Source organism: Sus scrofa, chromosome 7 (assembly GCF_000003025.6).
Source record: "Sus scrofa isolate TJ Tabasco breed Duroc chromosome 7, Sscrofa11.1, whole genome shotgun sequence".
NCBI classification, from domain to species: Eukaryota; Metazoa; Chordata; class Mammalia; order Artiodactyla; family Suidae; genus Sus; species Sus scrofa.
In genome coordinates this window covers 51,763,300-51,786,005 of record NC_010449.5, presented here as the reverse complement: position 1 = coordinate 51,786,005, position 22,706 = coordinate 51,763,300, and the positions used below count along the sequence as shown (strand labels likewise).

The window sequence follows — 22,706 nt, the reverse complement described above, 5'->3', positions numbered from 1 at the left end:
TTATGACCAACCTTGGAAGCCACTATAAAGGCTTTGAGTCAGAAGAGAAGACATTATAGGTTTTGAGAAGAGAAGTGACAATTTGTGTTTTAACAGGTCACTTTGGCTGCTGTGTTGAAAACACACTGAAGAGTTGGGGACTAGGGTAGAAGCAGGGAGGCTAATTAGAAGGCTAATTAGAAGTAACAACGGTGACTTGGACCAGGGGTATGCAGTGCAGTTGGTACAAAGTGGCTGGATTATGAATTCACTCTCAATAAAAAGCCAAGATGAATTGTGGATGGGCTGGATATGGCATATGAGAGAGGGTAAGGTGAGGCTATTTCCAAAACTTCAGACTGAGAAATTAGAAGAATGGAGTACTGAAATGGAAAGATTTTTGAGAGAATAAGATTTACAGGTGAAAAGCCCAGTTTTGTATGTTAAGTTTTAAAACCTGTTTAGATATCCCAGTGAAGATGTCAAGGAGGCAGGAGAGGTGATTCTGGAATTCATGGGAAAGGTTGGAGCTGGAGATAGATATTTGGAACTTACTGGCAGAGATGACATTGAAAACTGGGAGATGACAGGTGAACAAAGAGTTTACTGTTGATTCTTACAAATTCCATTTTCTAACTGGATCTTACTGTTGATCACTTCCTTACACTGCCCAGCTCATCAAAAATTCAAGTTGAGGAGTTCCCATCGTGGTGCAGCAGAAACGAATCCGACTAGGAAACATCAGGTTGTGGGTTCGATCACTGGCCTCGCTCAGTGGGTTAAGGATCTGGTGTTGCCACGAGCTGTGGTGTAGGTCACAGATGCGGCTCGGATCCTGCATTGCTATCTATGGCTGTGACGTAGGCTGGCAGCTGTAGCTCTGATTGGACCCCTAGCCTGGGAACCCTCATATGCCGTGGGTGCGGCTCCCGCCCCCCCAAAAAAGAATTCAAGTTGATAAAATAACCTGAGGAAGCCTATGACTCCTATCACTAACCTTCCTTGATTGTTCACCTTTAACTCTTCGGCATGATTGTATTTCATGGAATCCAGAGATAGTTTATTAGGTTACTATAGATTTAAGCATTTAACATACCTGACAAACTGAGAATGAGAAGGGAATGTGACTTTGGGTACGGTGATTTCACTTTTAGAGAAAATTGACATGAATTACTGGACTGTGGCTTTTGAAGTTTCTCCAGTCCTTGACTCAATGTATAGGAATTAATTGGCCTAAGCTGCCTGAGGTTCACTTCAGCTATGAATGCTAACCAGAGCTTGTCTGTAATTATGCCATAGGAGTCGGGATTAATAATTCAACTGGCCATGGCAGCTATTGCCAGAAAGAGGGACAATGAATGAATTATTCTAGAGCAAGTCCTTATTTTTGATAGACAATCTTGGTTTTTCCCAGATTACAGATAATTCCACAAATCAAGTCCTCTCTCAATTGATTAACTTTGCTGCACATTTAATAAATTTTAAAGGGTATCCCAGAAAACAAAATTGTTCAAAGCCAACAAGGATGTTGTTTTTTCTCCTGGCCAAGGCTGCCTTAAAAACTGTCCAAACTAAAACTACTTGGGTTAAGTTATAGGGAGCAGAACTTGGGGCTCCAATCACCTATCTGTCTGAGTAATAGAGTCAAAGCCATATTTTGAGAAAAATTCTGGCCCCGCCTAGGGGTACTGCTGTTCTTTACCTTTCACATACTTTCCCCCTGTTTCATTTAATTAATTTTAATTCATTCAACAGCTATTCTTTAAAACACCTACCATGGGCCAGGCACTGTGCAAAGCATTGTGTATGAAGGGCTTCACCACATCCACATGATCTCTGCCTTCACACAGAGACTGAACACTAGGTACTTGCCACAGCATATAATCTTAGGTTTTGGGGGATACCCAATACCTAGTAAATGATCAGCTGATGCATATTATGATAGGTCTTCTTAAGTTCATTCTCCTCTAGATGCTTTAAAATCTATCTCTGGGTGATCAAACTGGCAAAAACCTCACATAAGGACTCTAACATACTGTTCCTCGGTAGAACTGCTTTTACTGAATTGAGACTTGGAATGATGCCAATGACTTATATTAAGGATGCTCTCAAGAAAGAGCTTTGTAAAACCCTTTATACTGTTCACTGGAATGATTCATTTACTATCAATATACCAAGTGGCAAACTCTTTAAGGGTACCTTTTTATTTCCAGTGCCTTAGAGAATACCTAGAAAATGTTTATTAAGTGAATGGAAGTTACCACATAATGTTAGCAAATGGTTGATTTTGGTGTATATAGTGGAAATGCAATAATCTTGTTTATTAAATTCTGCCTTGTTCCAAATATACAATCAGTTTACTTGGAATTAGGTCCTAAAGAAAAAGGAAAATAATGGTATAGACATAAAATGGAGGCAGGAATGAGGCAAATAGGAAGCATGTAACACAGCCCTATGCACTTATCACTATAGGTGAAAACTTTCTTTCTAAGCTTCTGGCAACCTCTCCAAGGAGTAAAATATGTAACATAGTCCACAAGTGTCTATTAGATAAAAATAAAACAAAGAAAATAAAACTGACTTCTATTCCTCACATGAAGACAAGAAACAAACCTGTCTTAAAGGGCCCTCTCCTTTCAAGGCAGAATGAGGAAGATGAAGAGTGCTAGACAGACAGCTAAGAAAACACTCATGCCTGGCTCTACTAATATTCAAATGAACATAAGGGATAACCCTGAATTTGAAGACTTGTAAGATTTCATTATACTTTTTAGCTTTCCCTCCATTTACAATTCCTATTCCACTTGTGTTCTTGTTATAAATAACCATACATGTTCTTAGTGTATGCTGACTCCTACTATTCCCTAGTGTCCATTACCTTCTTTCTTTTAAGGGATTACTCCTCCCAATTTTTTTCCCCAACAGGGTTACCTAGCTAGAGACTATGTCTCCAGCTTCCCTTACAGCTAGATGTGGCCATATGACCAAGTTCTGGCCACTGGAATAAATGTAAGAGTAAGTGACATATTCAACTTCTGTGTCATTTCCTTACTTCTTTTTCCCTCTTCGCTCTACCTGGAAGATGAACAGGTGCTGCTGAGCTAGTCATTGCTTTTTTGTTTTTTTTCAAATAAGCAGACAAGGGCAACACCCCGGGTAATGGCAGGACAATACAACTGCAGGTCCCTAGAACAGGAGAGACTACTCATCTTGATCTCTCTGCCTATTTCTGGATTATCTCCAAAATAAAAGAAGTTCCTATATTATTTGAGAAACTGTACTTTCAGGTTCCTTTATTCAACACTTTGACCTGTACTCTGATCAACACAATTACAAAACCATAGAAAGGTGGTATAGCCTCCTTCTGGGTCCAACAAATCGAAGGAGCCTGAGAGAAAATAACTTTGTTCTGTGAAATATGAATGGAAGAAAATTCCCTTGCAGGGAAATACACAAGAGCTATAAAAGAAATTACCAGGAATGGTAAGGAGACCACCCTAGAACTTAAAAGTATCCTAAAGGAAACTTCTAGGTGATGCCTAACATTTAGGCAGAAACAGAAATGACATTCAAAAGCAAAATAAAAGTCTTTATACATAAGAAAAAATACATTACCTTTGTAATTCTATATAATTGATTGTAATGATTTCTTAACAACATATAAATGCTATAGATCATTTATAAATAACGTAGTCTGGCAGAATTAAATTAGAACTGTTGAAAATTTGTTTTGTTGACTTACGTTTCATGGGTGCCAAAAAAGAAGATAGGATACTTATTTGCTGGAGGTTTCACAGCTCCCTCTGGGAGTTCGTCAATCTAATAAAAATAAAATCATGTAAAACAGCATAAACATGATATAATCACTATTCTGATAATTTATTGCTAATTTCCAAATAAAATGACTCTAATAAAAATCCCAATAGTTTTTCTTTTTCTAAACCTTATAAAATTATTTTAAAGGTCATATTTGGCACACCATATGGATAGTAACTCTGTAAACTGATTATAACCATTATGACAGTACATAATTAGAAGCTAAAACTACTCGTTTCCTTATACTGAATCGAATTACTCTTGGGAATCCGTCCCAATGAAGTACTTCAAACAAACAAACAAACAAACAAAACAAACAATAAAGAGAAACAAAAAGACGCATTTGGGGAGGATAACAGAAAATTCACACACACACACACACTTACCCCCTCTAGAAACATAAGCATTACAAGATAGAATTATGGAAAATTAGCTAGAAATATTATGTGGTCATTAAAAGATATCATCTCTTGCCTGGACTATTACAAGTCTATCCCCACACACTGAAGCGGGAATTACCTTTTTATGTATATTTGATGTGTCAAATCCTTTAATAGCTTCTCATAGCTGTGAATTTGAAACTTTTGGGGCTTTTTTTGTTTGTCTGTTTTTATGGCTACACTTGTATCTTATGGAGGTTCCCAGGCTAGGGATCGAATCGGAACTGTAGCTGCCAGCCTATGCCATAGCCACAGCCATGCCAGATTTGCCACCTACGCCACAGCTCATGGCAACGCCAGATCCTTAACCCACTGAGCGAGGCCAGGGATTGAACTGGCATCCTCATGGAGACTGACGGAGCCACAATGGGAACTCCCTGGGGCATTTCAAAAATAAAGATTGTCAGTCCTTCCTTAGACCTACCAATTCTTACATACAGCTGAGGTTGAGGACTTCTAAATGGATAAAGTCCAAATTCCTTAGGGTGTTTCAAGAAATAGTCCTTGACTCCTAAACTCCATCTGTAGCCCCAACCTTAACTTGGAACTCCAGGCATGAAACTATAAACTTATAAACCATTTCTATTTACAGGTCCTATAAGCAGCTTAAGGTGAAGAAAAGCCTACAAATAGGAGAATAGGCATACCTGTAGTTTTTAGAGCAAAGAAAATAGTCTGGCATCCACTGTCTTAAAGAACTCTGCAGGCCTTCTTAACTAATATAGGCCTACAGTCTAAGCATTACTATGCCAGCACAGACTGAACTAAACAAACTACGTGTCAGAGAACAGATGCTCTGGGGCACTGGGAAAAGATGGACTTTGAGTCTAGAAACTTGTAGTTAAGTCTTGCTTCTGACTAAAACTGTGATAGCAAAGATATCACTTAATGACTTCTACATCTATATAATGAGACGGTGGCACTAGGTAACATCTACCAGGTTTCCTTCGAGTCCTCAAATTTCATGCCTTGTTTAAAACTGAACTAATTTTCTCTGCATCTGTTTTTGCTTCCTGTCATAAGTATTGGTACACTCAGTTACCAAGAAAGAAATCTTGATATTTTTACTATTTCCTCAAGTTCCATGTTCAGTTTACCAAATTCTGTCAATTTGGTTCCTGAAATGTCTCCAAACTGATCACTATTCTCATTACTAAATTTAGTTCCCTAAAAAAAACTCTCATGATCTTTAACAAGGCCATTATAGCGGCCTTTCAAAGAATCTCCTAGGCTTTCCCCTGTTATCTACTATACAACTTTTGTGTAAAACCTGCAGGTGTTATATTCAATACGCTACCCTATAATGACAATTATAAAATAACTTCATTTTGAATAAAATTCAATATATATTCAATTATATATACACACACATACATTATTGTGGTTAAAAAATACATAAAGTTTTCCATCTTATCCATTTTAAATTTACAGTTCCCATAATGTTAAGAATATTCAGTTAGGATAACAGTTCTCCAGAAAATGAATAACTATATCTTAAATGGATAAAAAACCAGAACTTAATATGGAAATGCATGTTTATATATATGGTAAGTAAGCACTGAATCGCTAGTTGACAAAATACATTGCATCATGGCTGTTTTTTTTTTCTTTTTTTCACCCTTGTGAAAAAACTGAAAGTAAATGTTTTTTTTAAAAAACTTTCTTTCAGGAGTTCCCGTCATGGCGCAGTGGTTAACGAATCCGACTAGGAACAATGAGGTTGCGGGTTCAGTCCCTGGCCTTGCTGAGGGGGTTAAGGATCCGGCATTGCCGTGAGTTGTGGTGTAGGTTGCACACATGGATCGGATCCCATGTTGCTGTGGCTCTGGCATAGGCCGGCAGCTACAGCTCCGATTAGACCCCTAGCCTGGGAAACTCCATATGCAGCGGGAGCGGCCCAAGAAATGGCAAAAAGACAAAAAAAGAAAACAAAAAACAAAAAAACTTCCTTTCAAATAAAAATGCAACTTTTGGTTAAACCCTTCCTTTGCTATCTCATATAACTAACATCTACTGTAGAAGTTGCAAAGTTATGGTCCTTAGGCCACGTCTGGCCTGAAGAATGGTTTTCTTTGGCTCAGACAGTGTTTTTTAAAAAACTGAATTAGTTATTAACACTTTAGACCTGGAAGAGTTATATTAAAATACAGATTAATAGCCTCTGCAGAAAAAAAATATTCAAGATAGGGATGAGCAACACTAAGCCTGCATTCCCACAAGGCAAGAGTTAGCTGCAGATGATCAACAGCTGCCTTTAGGTAAGGTATGTTCTCTCAGGTTTGTCACACTTCCCACTACTCTCTAGGTAATGTTGTATGTACTTACATTGCTTGCCTGGCCCTTCTTAATACTGAGTTCATGACCCCTATAATAAATACTGTCATAAATAGCGGCCTTCCCATCATGCTGGTTCCCTCATAAAGGTGTTAAATGTTGACATGTACTCACTGTATTTTACTGAAAGTCTCACTTTTAACTTTTTTGAAAATTATGCTTTGACAATTCTGGAATTATACCAAGTTGTTCACCTTTCTGAACCAATTAAAGACTGCACCTCCAAGGATGATTTTTTTCTGGCTTCTAGAGTGAATACCAAGTGGCAACAGAACTTTATCTTCAGAGTTTCTGTTTTTCTGACTTTTATTTTTCAGTTTATTTCTGGTTATTGGCTATGTTTGGTTCTGATTCTGGCTTGTATACAGCCAAAGTGTTATTCCACATAGTAGGAGCATGGGAACCTACTCTCTTTTACGTATGACAGGGCAAATAATTTGGTACATTAGTCTTTTGGTTTATAGTAGACTAAGTCTTACTTCTACTGGAAAGAAGAAAAGCCCTTTGAGCTCTAGATGAGTGAGTGTATTTTTTTTTTAACAGATCCTTTATTTTTTGTCTTATTATTATTATTTTTGGTTGTGCTCATGACATGCAGAGAGAGGTTCTGGGGCCAGGTATCAAACCTGTGCCACAGCTGTAACCAGAGACACAGCAATGGTGATGCCAGATCCTTGACCCACTGAGCCATGAGGGAACTTCAAGTATATGTGCCTTGTTTCCTTTAACACATACAGGAAGTTGTAGCTGAAGTTGTAGACCTGAAGCTGTAGGCTCTCTGTGTGTCTTTACTTGAGAGAGCCTTTATCCTTCCTTGTGTGAGTCTGAAACATTTTTCTACTTCTGAGTAGGATATCAACAAATAGATATAAATTTCTTAAAATGAAAGAGCTCTATTTTTATTGATTTAGATACTAATAAGATAAAAATCTAATATAAGGAAACATAATCCTCAGGAACTTAAAAAGTGAATGTAGAGTTGGTGGCCTTTTTGTTATTGTTCTTTATTTGTCTGCTTTGCTCACTGCAGGGACGGTTTTGGGACATCAATTACAAACTGAGGCCCTACAACTCTAAGTGCCCTGTGGACTTGGGACCCAGAGGGAGGCAGTCCCATATTTTCTAGAAAACTTATTCTCAGAATTTCATTCCTGGACTATCACTGTGTCACCTGCAGATTCATGAGAAATGCCAGTTCTCAGTCCAGAACCCAGACCAACTGACTCAGAGAATTTGAGAGTTAGGCCTAAGAATCAGTGTTTTAAGAAACCCCAGCTGTTTTTGATATACATTATAAGACATTCCATCCTTGCTTCTTGTGATTAACCTAAGTCTGCTTAAATCTGCAGGATTTTTGCACTGAGATTACAAAATTGCATTAGTGCACATTTATTTTCCTAATACTTTAAAAAATTCATAAAATGTCCAATTTTCTATTTTTTAATTAAAGGAGTGCTACACTATATTAAATGTGGTGGCCTTTTAAGAAAAAAAAAAAAAACCTTCTCACAGAAACTGTTAGTTCTGAAGGGTTTTTACATAAAAATCCAAATTTAAGTAATCAAAGTGAATCCTTGAACAAATCAGACTAGCTGATAATTTTTGTTTAAAAATAGCTCTTTGTCTTTATCTGGATTTGATCATTGTAGAGTATAAAATAAACAAATTAAAAAATATATAATTGGGAAGTTCCCATTGTGGCTCAGTGGTAACGAACCCGACTAGTAACCATGAGGATGTGGGTTCAGTCCCTAGCCCCGCTCAGTGGGTTAAGGGTCTGGCATTCTGTGAGCTGTGGTGTAGGCTGGTGGCTGCAGCTCTGATAACACCCTAGATTGGGAACTTCCATATGCCCTAGAAGTGGCCCTAAAAAGAAAAAAAAAAAATTGGGTTTTCTCATCAAGATACTAATCTATATCTAAACTTCTTAAAAGAGTCTACCAATACACTAATATTACTTCCATATAATGTTTAAGATTAAGGAAAACAAATTATAATTCTGACAAACTTTTCTTTATCAACAGTAATTATGTTCTTTGGTATGTTAGATTAAACATAATTTCCAATAGTTAACTTTAAGAACTTGGACCAATATTAAAATGCATTAATTGAAAGATAATATTTACATCTTTGAATTATTCCTAAATAAGAGAGAATATGGAAACACTGGTCACCAAGTATAGTTTTAACAAATATATGATTTTAATTTTTTATGTTATGTAATGGAAATGATATGAGAATTATGTGTACCATGTGCTTTGCTGGTTTCCTAAAACACTTGTATGTGACAAAAATTTCTCAATTTCTCCGTTAAAGAGAAGTTAGTTAGTTTGGTTAAGTTATAATTAATATGGAGACTAAGACTACACAAGAAAAATAGTGACACGGAAGTATAACCATGTACTCAAGGTAATGAATGACATGTGTTCCTGTTTATTAACAGGAAAAGATTAGTTTTGTACTTGAAATAAAGTACTAGGTTCTTCTAAAATGTGAAAGAGGATAATAAAGGACAAACCTGGATGAGTACTGAAAGCTGTGGAAGATTTGTGGAAAGGAAAATCTATTTGCCTTGGACCACAATAACTGCAAGTAATATCCTTAAAAAATGCAATAAAATATTAAAAATTTTGTCAAAGCTGCCTCAGTTTTGATGGATTTATTCATAAAACTAAAAAGATAAAAGAGTTCTCATGTGGCACGGGTTGGATTCCCTGGCCTGGAACTTCTGCATGCCATGGGTACACACACACACACACACACACACACACACACACACACACACGGAAGTTTATAAATTCTATTAATATCAAATATTTGTTAATATAAAACCAGAATTTGGTTTTCTCTGTTAAAATAAATTGGTTTTGGAGTATTCTATCAGTTCTTTTTTTTTTTTTTAAATTAAAGTCCAGTTGATTTACAATTTCGTGCCCATTTTTGTTGTACAGCAAAGTGACTCAGTCATATATACATACATATACATATATACACACACACACACACACACACACACACATTCCTTTTCTTTTATTATAGTCCACCATGAACTATCCCAGGAGACTGGATAGTTCCCTGTGTTGTACAGTAGAACCTCACTGCTTATCCATTCTAAATGTAATAGTTTCCATCTACTAACCCCAAACTCTCTGTCCATCCCACTCTCTCCCTTTCTCCCTAATCTATCTGTTCTTAACATGATAGGGTAAAAAGTTATTCTTTATCCTCTGAATAATCTGTGAAGATAGCAGAGATGCCATATATCACTAGAATAACTTCTTGGACTTTGTGCTGACTCTTAAATTTGTTTTTAAACAAACAACAAAAGTTCCTTACTAAAGAGTTAGTCTTTAAAAACAATTGGGTTACCACATTTTATGTTAAAATATTATACTGTTACTTTGACTAAGTCTTTATTCATTATGCTCAGATAGCTAAGCGCCTATCTTAAGTAATGAAGTCTGATAATTTTTATGATGCTGCTGAGTTCAGAGTACTCACTGTGAAACAAATGATATGGTTCAGATTGTAGTATGAGACTGAAAGTTCAATATTATGTGTTGCCCCAGCGTTTTATAAAATTGGGATGGTCCTGAATGGCCTACCTGCAAGTTCTCTTCCTCACTCAGCTCCTATGGATAAGGTTCCCTAGCCAAAAACCCTTCCTCATCAAAAGGATCAAGCAGTTTCTCCTTACCCCTAAGTAGTAGGTTTTGGTTCCCTACTAGCCGCAAAATTAATCAAACTAGCCAATCACATCCTCCTGTGGGAACCTCACTCTCTTGACACTACAAAGCCTGCCTCCCACTGCCCAGGTTGTTCACTGATTCTGATTACAACCTCCAGGTCTGCCCTGTATGGCATGCAGTGTCCTCTTCCTCCAGGGTGTGAGTTGATATAACTAATAAGTTGTTGCCTATCTTATCTGTCCAGTGTTGTGTTAAGCCACTCCCATAATCATACATTGGGAATTCTCTCTCTCACCAACAAGGTGAATAGGAAATGATTAAGACAGAGATAGGCACCAACATCAGGCAATCTTATCAGGATGTTGGGGTTAAGAGGTTCCATACAGTGCTCAAATTTACATGTGTGGTAGCTTAGAGGTTTCACATACTGTAGGTTTCATACACTTGTAGTAGGGAGTGTGGTTCAGTGGAGGATAGAAGCCCTAAAGGCCAGAGGGCTAGGCAAAGATACCAAGGTCCCAGAGTTCCTGATGTGGTTCTGTGGGTTAAGGATCCCACTGCAGCAGCTCAGGTCACTGCCGAAGTGCAGGTTTGGTCCCTGGCCTGGGAACTTCCACATGCCACAGCAGGAGCCAAAAAAAAAAAAAAAAGGAAGGAAGGAAGAAAAAGATACCAAGGTCCCTCCCTTGGCAGTCCCTTCAGAAATGCTCACAGCTCATTCATTCCCTTGCTTTGCTAAAGCTTTTCCTTACAACCCAACTTCAAATAGCACCTCTTCACCTGTCATTCTCTATTTTTAAATTCTGCTTTATTTTTATTTTATTTTATTTTTTCGTCTTTTTGCCTTTTCTAGGGCCACACCTGCGGCATGTGGAGGTTCCCAGGCTAGGGGTTCAGTTGGAGCTGTAGCCGCTGGCCTACGCCAGAGCCACAGCAACACGGCATCTGAGCTGCATCTGTGACCTACACCACAGCTCACGGCAACGCCAGATCCTTAACTCACTGAGCAAGACCAGGATTGAACCTGCAACCTCCTGGCTCCTAGTCGGATTTGTTAACCACTGAGCCAGGACAGGAACTCCTAATTCTGTTTCATTTTTACTGCAAACATTTCCCTTACATTGAACATTTGTTTCTTCACAGTAGAATATAATCTGTGAGCAGTAAAGTTGTTTTGTTCACCAAAATAGCTCTACTGCTTAAAGCAGTAAAGATACACAGTAGGTGCATAATAAATATTCTAAGAGGATCAAAGTCTTCTTATTGAATCAGGGTCTGAAGAAGCCTATACTTAAACATGGAAACAATCAGTGACCCTGGTTGTGATGGAGAAGAGAAAGGTACATCACAGAACACTTTCAGTAACAAATTAGTAAGAAAAACTATTATGAGATTATAGTATAAAGGAGTCTCTATGCTTAAGGAAAAAATAATACAGACAAATTTGTCACTTTGAATATGCCAATAAGGATTTGGGGGCTAGCTAACTAAGAATGTGGAGAAAAAAGACCATTTTACCTATAAAAGTTTATGAGGTGAGGTTAAATTACAGTGTGGAAAAAAAGCTTGTGATCTTGTTATAAAATGGCTTTAGGTAAAGAAAAGTCTACAAGTGAGTCAACATATATCTTTACTGTAGGGACAGAAAGTGAACGCACACTATAGAAAAGGAAATGTACACAAAACGGGAAAAATTTTAAAATGTGAGTATATTTGGCTTAATAAACAGGTAATTGATCAACTTAATATTGGAAAATAACACTTTCTTAGAAGGACCCCAACCATGACGATAAGGAAATAACTTCCAAAATAACCATTCAAAATACCTGTTGAAAACCAGTTCCTATTGTGTATCTTCAAGAATACAAAAACCACCACCTGTTAGCTGACAGAGCAATTTCACACTGAAAGACATTTTTTCACTCAATAAAACTCTGAAAAAACCTCCACATTTACGTTTTAAAAAATTATACATAATTTTGAGAAGTCGCAATACACCTAGAATGCAGTGTTTTTAACTTATTGCAGTCTTTCTGTAGAGGACAGGCCAGATGCCCTACAGAGATGCCTAATTAATATGCTACATTGCTGCTTCTGGAGGAGCACATATGGGGTATTAACAGGAACAGTCAATCTAACAACTGAAAAACTCAGATGGAACAGTAAAAGTGAGGGATTTGGTTTATGACCTTCACATAAGATCTTTATTTACATTGTCAGGCCCTTCCTTTCTTTTTTCTTATGGCTGCACTTGTGGCATATGGAAGTTCCTGGGCTAGGGATCAAATTGGAGTTGGAGCTGCAGCTGCCAGCCTACACCACAGCCATAGCCATAGCAACACTGGATTCGAGCCACAACTGTGACCTACACTGCAGCTTGCAGCAATGCTGGATCCCTAACCCACTGAGTGAGGCCAGGAATTGAACCCATATCCTCAAAGAGACAACCTTGGGTCCTTAACCCACTGAGCCTTTTTAGTCATTGGCTTCTTTTGTTCAATGTGTTTCTGAGATAAATTCACAGTGTATTAGTAATATAATTCTATATCACTCTTTTATGTTGCCAAGTAGTATTCTACTGCATCCATCTTCCTCCTGATGCAATGATGGATATTTGTATTGTTTCCAGTTTTAGCTATTGTGAATAAAACTGCTATAAACATTCTAGTACTCTTTTGGGGTGGATAAATGCTTTAATTTTTCTTGTATAAATACTTAGAAGAAGGATTACTGGGCAACAGTGTAGGTATATATGTGTTCAACTTTGTAAGAAGCTTCCACACTGTTTTCCAAAGTGGTTATACAATTTTATGCTCCCTTGAGCAATATATGAGTTCCAGGTGTTCCAACATTTGGTATACCAGTCTTTTTAATTTCAGCCATTCCAATAGGTGTGAAGTATTATTTACTGTAGATATCTTTAACATACCAAACTGTCACAGTGCTCTATACATTTACCCAAGAGAAATGAAAGCATATGGCCATGTGAAGACTTGTACAAGGGTGTATATGGCAGCTTTACTCATAACAGCAAAAATATGGAAGTAGCCTACATGTCCATCAACATGGGAAAGGTTAAACAAACTGTGGTGTAGTCATACAAGAGAATACTATTCTGTAATAAAAAGAATGCAGTACTAATCATATAATAACATGGATGAATCTCAAAAACATTATGCTAAATTAAAGTCTTACATAAAAGAGTAATACTGGAATATTGCATAAATGAAATATTGCATGCTTCCATTTATAAAATGAAGTTCCAGAAAACAAAAGGCTAATTTATGATTTTAAAAAAAAGATCTAAACAGCTCACTCTATGGAAAGTGGGAGTGGTGACTGACAGGAAAGAGGCATGAGAGAATTTTCTGGAATGATGGATAAATATTTCATATCTTAGAGGGGTTTGGGTCATAAAGGTGTATAAGTTTGTCATCACTTATCAAATGGATTCAAATTTATGCATTCACTGTAGCTAACTTTAAAATGGAAATAAATGGTAAATTCTAGTTAATTAAATGCATGCCAAAATGTTTAGTAACTAAAAACATACTAAGGTATGCAAATTAATTAAAAATACATAAAAATAAGATGAATTGATGGATGGATAGAAATTGTTAGATGGATAGACCATTTATGACATAGAACAATCTTACTGGAGTTCCTGTTGTGGCTCAGTGGTAACAAACCTGACTAGTATCCCTGAGGATGCAGGTTCAATCCCTGGCCTTGCTCAGTGGGTTAGGGACCCGGCGTTGCCATGAGCTGTGGCGTAGGTTGCAGACATGGCTCAGGTTCTGCGTTGATGTGGCATAGGTTGGCAACTGTAGCTCCAATTCAACCCCTAGCCTGGGCATTTCTGTATGCTGTGGGTGAGGCCCTAAAAAGCAAAAAAACAAAACGATATAACAAACCTAGCAAAATGTTAATTGTAGGACTTCCCACCGTGGCTCAGTGGGCTAAGGACCTGACATAGTCTCCATGAGGGTGCGGATTCCATCCCTGACCTTGCTCAGTGGGTTAAGGATCCAGCATTAATGCAAGCTGCAGTGGAGGTCAGCAGCTGCAGCTCCAATTTGACCCCTAGCCTGGGAACTTCCATATATTGCAGGTGAGGCTCTAAAAAGCAAAAAAAAAAAAAAAAGTTAACTGGAGAATCTAGGTGGTAGGGATATGGTGTGTACTTTTCATATCAACTTTCGATATGTTTTAAAAAATTTTCCTAATATTTTGGCAAAAATAGGAGGAGAGGGGAGAGAGGATAAGGGCAGTACAACAGGTTGGTTATAACCTTGTTCTTAAAATGGAGTCAACAGATATTGTTTGGTCAACAAATCAATATAAAACAGGAAATTGTGCTTTATTATAAGATGAGGTTGATTTGTAAAACTGTATTACAATATTTTGGCTAAAAAAAAATGAAGTAATGCTATTTGCAGCAACATGGATGGAGCTAGAAATTATCATACTAAGTGAAGTAAATCAAATAAAGGCAAATATCACATGATATCACTTACATGTGGATGCTAAAAGAATGATACAAATGAACCTATTTACAAAACAGAAACAGACTCAAAGACATAGAATTTATGATTATCAAAGGAAAATGCAGGATAGAGGGATATATCAGGAGTCTGGATTATTAGATACATACTACTGTATATAAAATAATCAACAAAGACCTACTGTAATAGCACAGGGAACTGTATTCAATATCTTGTAATTACCTATAATGGAAAAGAATCTGAAAAAGAATATATATATAAAACTAAATCACTTTGATGTACACCTTAGACTAGCACAATATTGTAGATCAACTATACCTCAATTAAAAAAATTTTTTTTTACTTTTTTTTTGGGGGGGGGGGTCTTTTGTCTTTTTAGGGACACACCTGCAGCATATGGAGGTTCCCAGGCTTTGGTCAAACTGGAGTTGTAGCTGCCAGCCTACACCACAGCCACAGCAATGCCAGATCCGAGCCTCGTCTGCAACCTACACCACAGCCCACGGCAACGCCGGCTCCTTAATCCACTGCGCAAGGCCAGGGATCAAACCCACAACCTCATGGTTACTAGTCGGGTTCATTAACCACTGAGCCATAATGGGAGCTCCCTAAAAAAAATTTTAAGAATTTTTTATAACCATCAAATTGTCAATTACAGATTGCACTTCTACCAATGTGAGTTTCTATATCCCTACATCTTCACTAATAATGGATAACATCAATTTATCTTATTTGCTATGTGAAAACTGGTTTTAATTTACACTTTTAAAATTATAGATGATGTTGAACATCTCTTCGCATTAAAAAGCTATTTGTATTATGTTTTCTATAAACTGCTTTTTCATACCAACTGCCCATTTTTCTACTGTGTTGTTATCTACTTTTGTTATTCATCAGTAAAAGCTCCTTTTATCTATCTGAGCCTTTTTCCTATCCTATGTTACATGTTTTTTACTCATTTATCACATCTTGATTTCATCTGCAATATATTTTTTTGTCAGCAGAAAGTCCTTTTTTTAAATACCTACACCTGCGGCATATATAAATTCCCAGGCTAGGGGTCAAGCTGCAGCTCCCCGCCTCTGCCGCAGCCACAGCAACACCAGATCCAAGCTGCAGCACTGACGTGTGCTGCAGCTTGCTGCAACACCAGATCCTTAACCTACTGAGAGAGGCCAGGGATTGAACCCGTATCCTCACAGATACTAGGTCATGTTCTTAACCTGTGAAGCCACAATAGGAACTCCAGAAATTCTTAATTTTTACATAGTAAAAACCATTAATCTTTTCCTTTGTGGCTTATGAGTTTGTATCTTGCTTAAAATGCTTTTCCAACACCAAGATTACCCCCCAATTCTCCCATTTCCCCTTGTTATTACTTTTGTGGTTTCAACGAATTGTTTTCTTTAAGCTAGAAATATGCCTAATAGTGAATGTAGGGAAATGAGGACCCACATAAACAATTACTAGGACTATAATTTGCAACAAACACTTAATTAGTTAATATGACTGCATACATAAAACAAAAACATACATACCACATGGCCTAACAATTCCACTTCTAGGAACCAATCTATGCTATAGAAATAAGAACATGCATATGTAAAGATAAACAAACCAGTAAGTTCACTGAAGCTCTCCTGCCAAAGAAGAAACAACTAATGGGCCATCAGCGTAGGAATGGTTAACTAAATTATGGTACAGCCATACTATGGCATATCCATAGCCAAGATCTATATGTGTTGACTTGGAAAGCTAGCAATATATCAAGGACAAGCGAAAAGAGCAAGCTGCAGAATAAAAATGGTAACTGCAAAAAACCAAGCATGCATGTTAATGCTTATGTAAGAAGAGAAAACATTAGGAAGGGTAAATGTCAAACTATCAATGCTAGTTAGCTTAGTGCAATAGAAATGGTAGTGCTACAAAACCACATATCTTCTGAAATTAAAAATGGAACAGGAGTTCCCTGGTGGCCTAAAAGGATTCAGCATTGTCACTATTGTGACTTGTGTTCGATCCCTAGCTGGGAAACCCGTAGGCGCAGGAAAAAAAAAAAAAAAAAAAAAAAAAAGCGACTGCAATCTTATGAGAGATACAGAGGCAGGTAAGCCATGCCTAGACTCCTGATCCAAAGAAATTGTGAAATAATAAATGCTTATTGTTTTAAGCCAAGAAGTTTTGGAGTAATTTGTTATGTAGTAAAAGATAATACAGAGTAGCTCCAAAAGAAGTTAAAAACAAAGGACAAAGTTAAAAACAAAGGACAAAGTTAAAATCAAGTACAAAAGAACTCATGAGCAAAAGAATCACCTCTAAACAGTTGCCCAGTCCAGATGGCATCAATACCAGCTCACAACAGTAATTAGTCCAATAAAAACTTTCCTGCCGCCTTCTACCCCATTTCAAACCTAGAGGGCTGAAGAATATTGGATGAGCAGTCAATGCATTAGGTGAGGTCAAAAAAATTAGTCTACCCCTTTCCCACTATAGTAGGCCAATCTTTAGGAAGTGTGTGTAAACTTCTTTGAAAGGGAGAAATTTTGGCTTTAAATAAAGTTTGAAATTTTATTTTTTTTAATTTTTATTTTTTTGTCTTTTGACTTGTGAGGGCCGCACCCACGGCATATGGAAGTTCCCAGGCTAGGGGTCTAATTGGAGCTGCAGCTGCCAGCCTATGCCACAGCCACAGCAACATCAGATCCTTAACTCACTGAGCGAAGCCAGGGATTGAACCCACAATCTCATGGTTCCTAGTCGGATTCATTAACCACTGAGCCAAAATGGGAACTCCTGAAATTTTAAATAATTATACAGAATTGGCCATATTAATTATGCTTTTGTACTAGAACTGATTTGAAGACTTCTCATTAGCAGAGAATGATCAGAAAAGTTATAGGACTTCATCCAAAGGGAAAGGAGCAATCACAGATTGGGTTGGAACAGAGAGTAGAGGCAAAACAAAGCTTCAAAAAAGCAAAATGAAGAAAGAAAGATGCCAGAGCAGCTAAATCATCTGGAGAAACAGCAAAGGTGGGGGCAGGTCAAGATGAATACCAAGTAATTAATGAAGAGAAGACAAGAGAAAGTCAGCTTGGCTAGATCCAACAGGTCTCCACAGTGCTCTGAGAAGTTTGCATTGTTAATGACAGTCATGATGTCTGTTTCAATTTCAATACAGTAATTTTAATATTTTCTCTCTAAAACTGAACAGTACGGGAGCCTCTTTATATCCACTAAGCAAGAAAATGTAGCCATAGTAGATAAGTAGGTTCATGATTTAAATATGCAGTTAGGTTTATCACTCAACTGAACACAGCTAGCTACTTGTGGATTTGATCACTAAATTGTTCTAATTTTTATTCTTCGTCTCATATTATATAGCAAACTGCTGATAAGACACCAAAAGGAATATGGATGTTGGAACTGAAGTTAGTGAAGAGCACAAAATGATAATAACCTTGTAAATTTTTCTCAAAATTATCTTCATTCTATCTGAAAACTGAATTTATCTGATCAAGATCAATTCTCCATCTGAATCATATTAAAAGGAGGAAGAAATGGTCACAAGTATATCTCAATTTAGCAGTTGATTTTTAAAAATTAATTACACTTCCAGATTATCATTTTGGTGACTATTTTTCATGTCTTTTATATGCATGCACATATATTTTACATAAATGGGATATGCCACAGAAGCTATTATCATGGAAATCCTTCTTTTAGAGACACGTGTGTATGTGGGTGTTTAGTGAGTGGTGGGTGAGTGGAGGTTCACCTCAGCAACCTCTCTCAGATCTGCTTATCCCCAGGTAATTATTATAGTTGACCCTTCATATCCACGGCTCCTCATATGCTGACTCAACCAAGTGTGGGATGAAAAATCATTCAAGAAAAAAATTCCAGAAAATCCCCAAAAGCAAAACTTGAATTTGTCAATTGCTGGTAACTATATATAGAGCACCTACAGTGTATTAGATATTGTAAGTAAGCTAGAGATGATTTAAAGAATATGGGAGGATGTGTGCAGGTTATATATGAGGCATGTAGGTGTCTGCAGATTTTGGTATCTGCGGAGGTCCTGGAACTAATCCCCCTAAGAATACCAAGGCAGCGTGACTGCTCATAGCAAAAGTATGCTTGTCTCCGTGTTCACATACAAACATTTTATACACAGGCAGAAGTTTTTTCGGAAGGAGGGGGATGACAGTGTTTTTCTTTCACACACATGCAAACAAAAAGAATCATTTTATAAAATTCTCTGTGTTATTAAAAGTCCTTGAAGTTAACTGGCTTAGATTTAACTCATTTATTTTTAATAACTGCATAATAATCTAGTGATTAGATAACCTATAATTTATTCAAGGAATGGGTATTTCCCTGAGGAATGGGAAATTTCCCATATTTTTAGTATTGTTGCTCTTTAAAAAGGCTGCAGTAAATATACCTAGATTTTTATGCATTGGCGTTTCTATTTCCATGACATGGATTTCCAGGAGTGAGACTGTTAGATCATTTATTACAGGTATTATTCATCTTACTAGATATTGCCAGACTGCTTTCAAAAAAGGCTATAATAATTCACATTTCCTCCAAGGTATGAAAATGACTTCCCTTCCAATCTTTGACAGCATTAGGCATTGCTGCTCTTTTAAATTTGCATTTCCCTGATTAATGGTGAGGTTAAGTATCTTTTCATAGGTTTATTGGCTATTAGGACCTGCCCTTCAATGAATTACATATTCATATCATTTCTGCATTTCTCTACAGGGTTCTTTTTATTATTCATTGTAAGATATTAACCTGATATCTATAAATTCCATTGTAAATATATTATATAATATGTCTATTGAAACATTTTCTTCTCCTGACTTCCAAGACAATACACTTTCCTGATTTTTTTTTTCCCCTTTTCTCACCATCCACTTCTTTTCGGTCTCCTTTTCATAGCTCCTCTTCTCTACATACAATTATTCCCTTGGTTTTCAATGCCTTCAATATATTGATGAGTCTCATATTTCTACCCACAAACTCCAGACCTCCCTCCCCTTTGAGCATCATACCCACATACTTCAGTATCTCATAGGCATTTCAAATTTGTCTAAAAACAAACTCTTAACCTTATGGCCCAATCTGTTTATCTTTCAGTATTCTCAATGTGAGTAAATGACATCACCATTCAATCAGCTGCTCCTGTTAGAAACCTGTCATTATCCATTTACCTGTCTTTCATAGATATACCTCATTAAACAATAAGTGCTTTCAATTATTAGCCCCCACCAATATAGCACCAAACTATTTCTTTTTACATCTACTGCTTTCCCTTCTGGTCTACTCTACTACCATCTAATTCCTAAACTTCTATAAAAACCTCCTAACTGGGTCCTTTGGATCCACCTACCTATCTCCCACTTCTGCCCCCAACAATCAATTCTTCAGATCCTGAACGTAAGTCAGATCATGTAATTCTGCTCAAAACACTCTAATGACTTTCCATATTTTAAAAAATTCTAAACTCACTGCTAAAGCTAGAAGATCCGTGATATTTTGTCTACTTACTTAAACTCATCTCCTGGCCCTAATCTTAGCTCATTCTGTATTAGCCTCATTTGCCTCCTTGCTCTTTCTTGAATATCCCAAGCTCATTCCAACTTTGACTCCAGAGAGCTGTTTGACTCCCTTCTTTAGAACATCTGACTCTCTTCAAATGTCACATTTTCAGAAAACTCTTCCTTGATTGTGTAGAAACACACACCTACACAACATCATATCATATGCTATCCTCTTTCCTTGGTTCATCTTTTTCCATGTCTCTTATGGAAATTACAGATTGCTTTGTTTGCTTATTCATCTGTCCCACTCTAAAACATAAGCTTTATGAGGACAGAAGACGTGTCCATTCTCATTCACTACTAAATCCCTAGCACCAAGAACAATGCCTGGCATATAGCAGGAATTCAGTAAAATTTTTTTTCAAGAGTGAGTAAATGATGGGGAGTTCCCGTTGTGGCACAGTGGAAACTAATCTGGCTAGGAACCATGAGGCTGCAGGTTTGATCCCTGGCCTGGCTCAGTGGGTGAAGGATCTGGTGTGGCCATAAGCTGTGGTGTAGGTTGCAGATGTGGCTCAGATCTGGCGTTGCGGTGGCTGTAGTGTAGGCTGGCAGCTCTAGCTTTGATTAGACCGCTAGCCTGGAACCTCCACATGCCTTGGGTGTGGCCCTAAAAAGCAAAAAAAAAAAAAAAAAAAAAAGAATGAGTAAATGTTGCTTTATTGTTTTATTGACACTAATCATTGCAAAGCTGGCCTAATTAAATTGAAAGCAACCAATATACAGCTGTAGTTCATTCATTTTTTAAAATATGCATTTTATTTTTTTGCTTGTTAGGGCCGCACCCACAGCATGTTGAAGTTCCCAGTCTAGGGGTTGAACTGGAGCTGCACCTGCCAGCCTACACCACAGCCATAGCAATGCCAGATCTGAGCCATGTCTGTGACCTACACCGGATCCTCAACCCACTGAGCCAGGCCAAGGATCAAACACATGTCCTCATGGATCCTAGTTGGGTTTGTTAACTGTTGAGCCACGAAGGGAACTCCATGAGTTCATTCATTTTTAATGTTTAATATTTTTACATCAATATAGCACAATTTAATTTTCCATTCTCTGTCAAAGGAAATTTGGGTTATTTCCAAGTTTTTTGCTATTATAAATGGTGTTCTGTGAATACTCCTGTGCACATTTTCTAGAATACATCTCTAGGATTAGAGATGCTGAGTAAGAAAGTATGCAAAACATAACATAACTTCACAACATAAAGCTAATTTATTTTCCAAAGTGTTTCACCAATTTATACTCCTTCAGTGGTATGTAAGAATTCCTGTTGATACATATCCTCTCCAACATATGACACTGGAAAATATCTTAATTTACAGCACTCTTATTATAATCTTAATTTGTATTTCCCTAATTACTAATAAGGTTGAGCATCTTTTCCTATATTTATAGGCCTTATGTATTGCTTCCATGAAATGGCTGTTCATGTCTTTTGCCCATTTTTTCTATCCAGCTCTTTGTCCTTTTCTTACTGATTCATCCTGTATACTAAAGCTTTATGGGTTCTGTGGGTAGCAAACAAATTCCCTCAGGGTGTAGCTTATATTTTCAAGTTCATTAAAGGATTTCTTTTTATTGAACAGAAGCACTTGATTTTAATGTACTAAAATTTATCAATTCTTCCTTCTATGGCTACTCTTTTCTGTGTCATGACAGAAATTCTTCCTTATTCCAGGGACATAATATATTTCCCCAAAGGCCCTAAAAGCTTTCATACTTATATCTATGCAAAAAAGGTTTTTGTATATAGTATGAAATAGAGATCTAACTTCATATGAATACTAAATAATTAACTCATGTGGATAACTAATCATGCTGGCATTGTTTTAAGAATACTCTCTCGGCTGTGGTGCAACAGGATTTGTGGTGTCTCTGCCACACCAGGACGCAGGTTCCATTCCTGGACTGGCACAATAGATTAAAGGATCCAGCGTTGCTCCGAGTGTGGCTTGGATCCGATCCCTGGCCCAGGAAGGCCAAAAAAGAAAAAACAAACAAACAAAACTCTCTGGATTTCCTGCCGGAGCGAGGTGAAGTGAGTTAAGGATTCAGCTGCAACCACTAAGGTCGCTGTAGAGGTGTGGGTTCAATTCCCAGCCTGGTACAGCGGGTTAAAATATCCAGTGTTGCCACAAGGGCAACGGAAATCACAGATGTGGCTTGGATTCAATCCCTGGCCTGGGAACTTTCATACACCATGGGTGAGGCCATTTAAAAAAAAAAATACTGTCTCCATATTCCCCTTCCCCCTCCTGCAATGCCACCCCTGTGACATATCATAGTTCCAAATATCTGTGGATCAGTTTCTGGGTAACCTTTCTGTTC

At 37.3% G+C, this 22,706-nt stretch overlaps 1 protein-coding gene across 3 annotated transcripts in view; it reads right to left on the bottom strand.

The window, feature by feature from the left end:
* HDGFL3 (HDGF like 3) overlaps positions 1-22,706 on the bottom strand; it is an 87,769-nt gene that overhangs the window by 32,661 nt on the left and 32,402 nt on the right. For 2 of the 3 annotated variants that reach the window (XR_002345776.1, XM_021098881.1), the window contains exon 2: positions 3,722-3,798. Coding sequence is in view for 2 of the 3 variants with exons in the window: in XM_021098881.1 (XP_020954540.1) it covers positions 3,722-3,798 (77 nt within the window). In the remaining variant the exon portion in view is untranslated. Of the gene's footprint in view, positions 1-3,721; positions 3,799-17,076; positions 17,361-22,706 lie in introns of those variants that run through there. The other variant, XM_021098882.1, reaches the window with a different exon arrangement.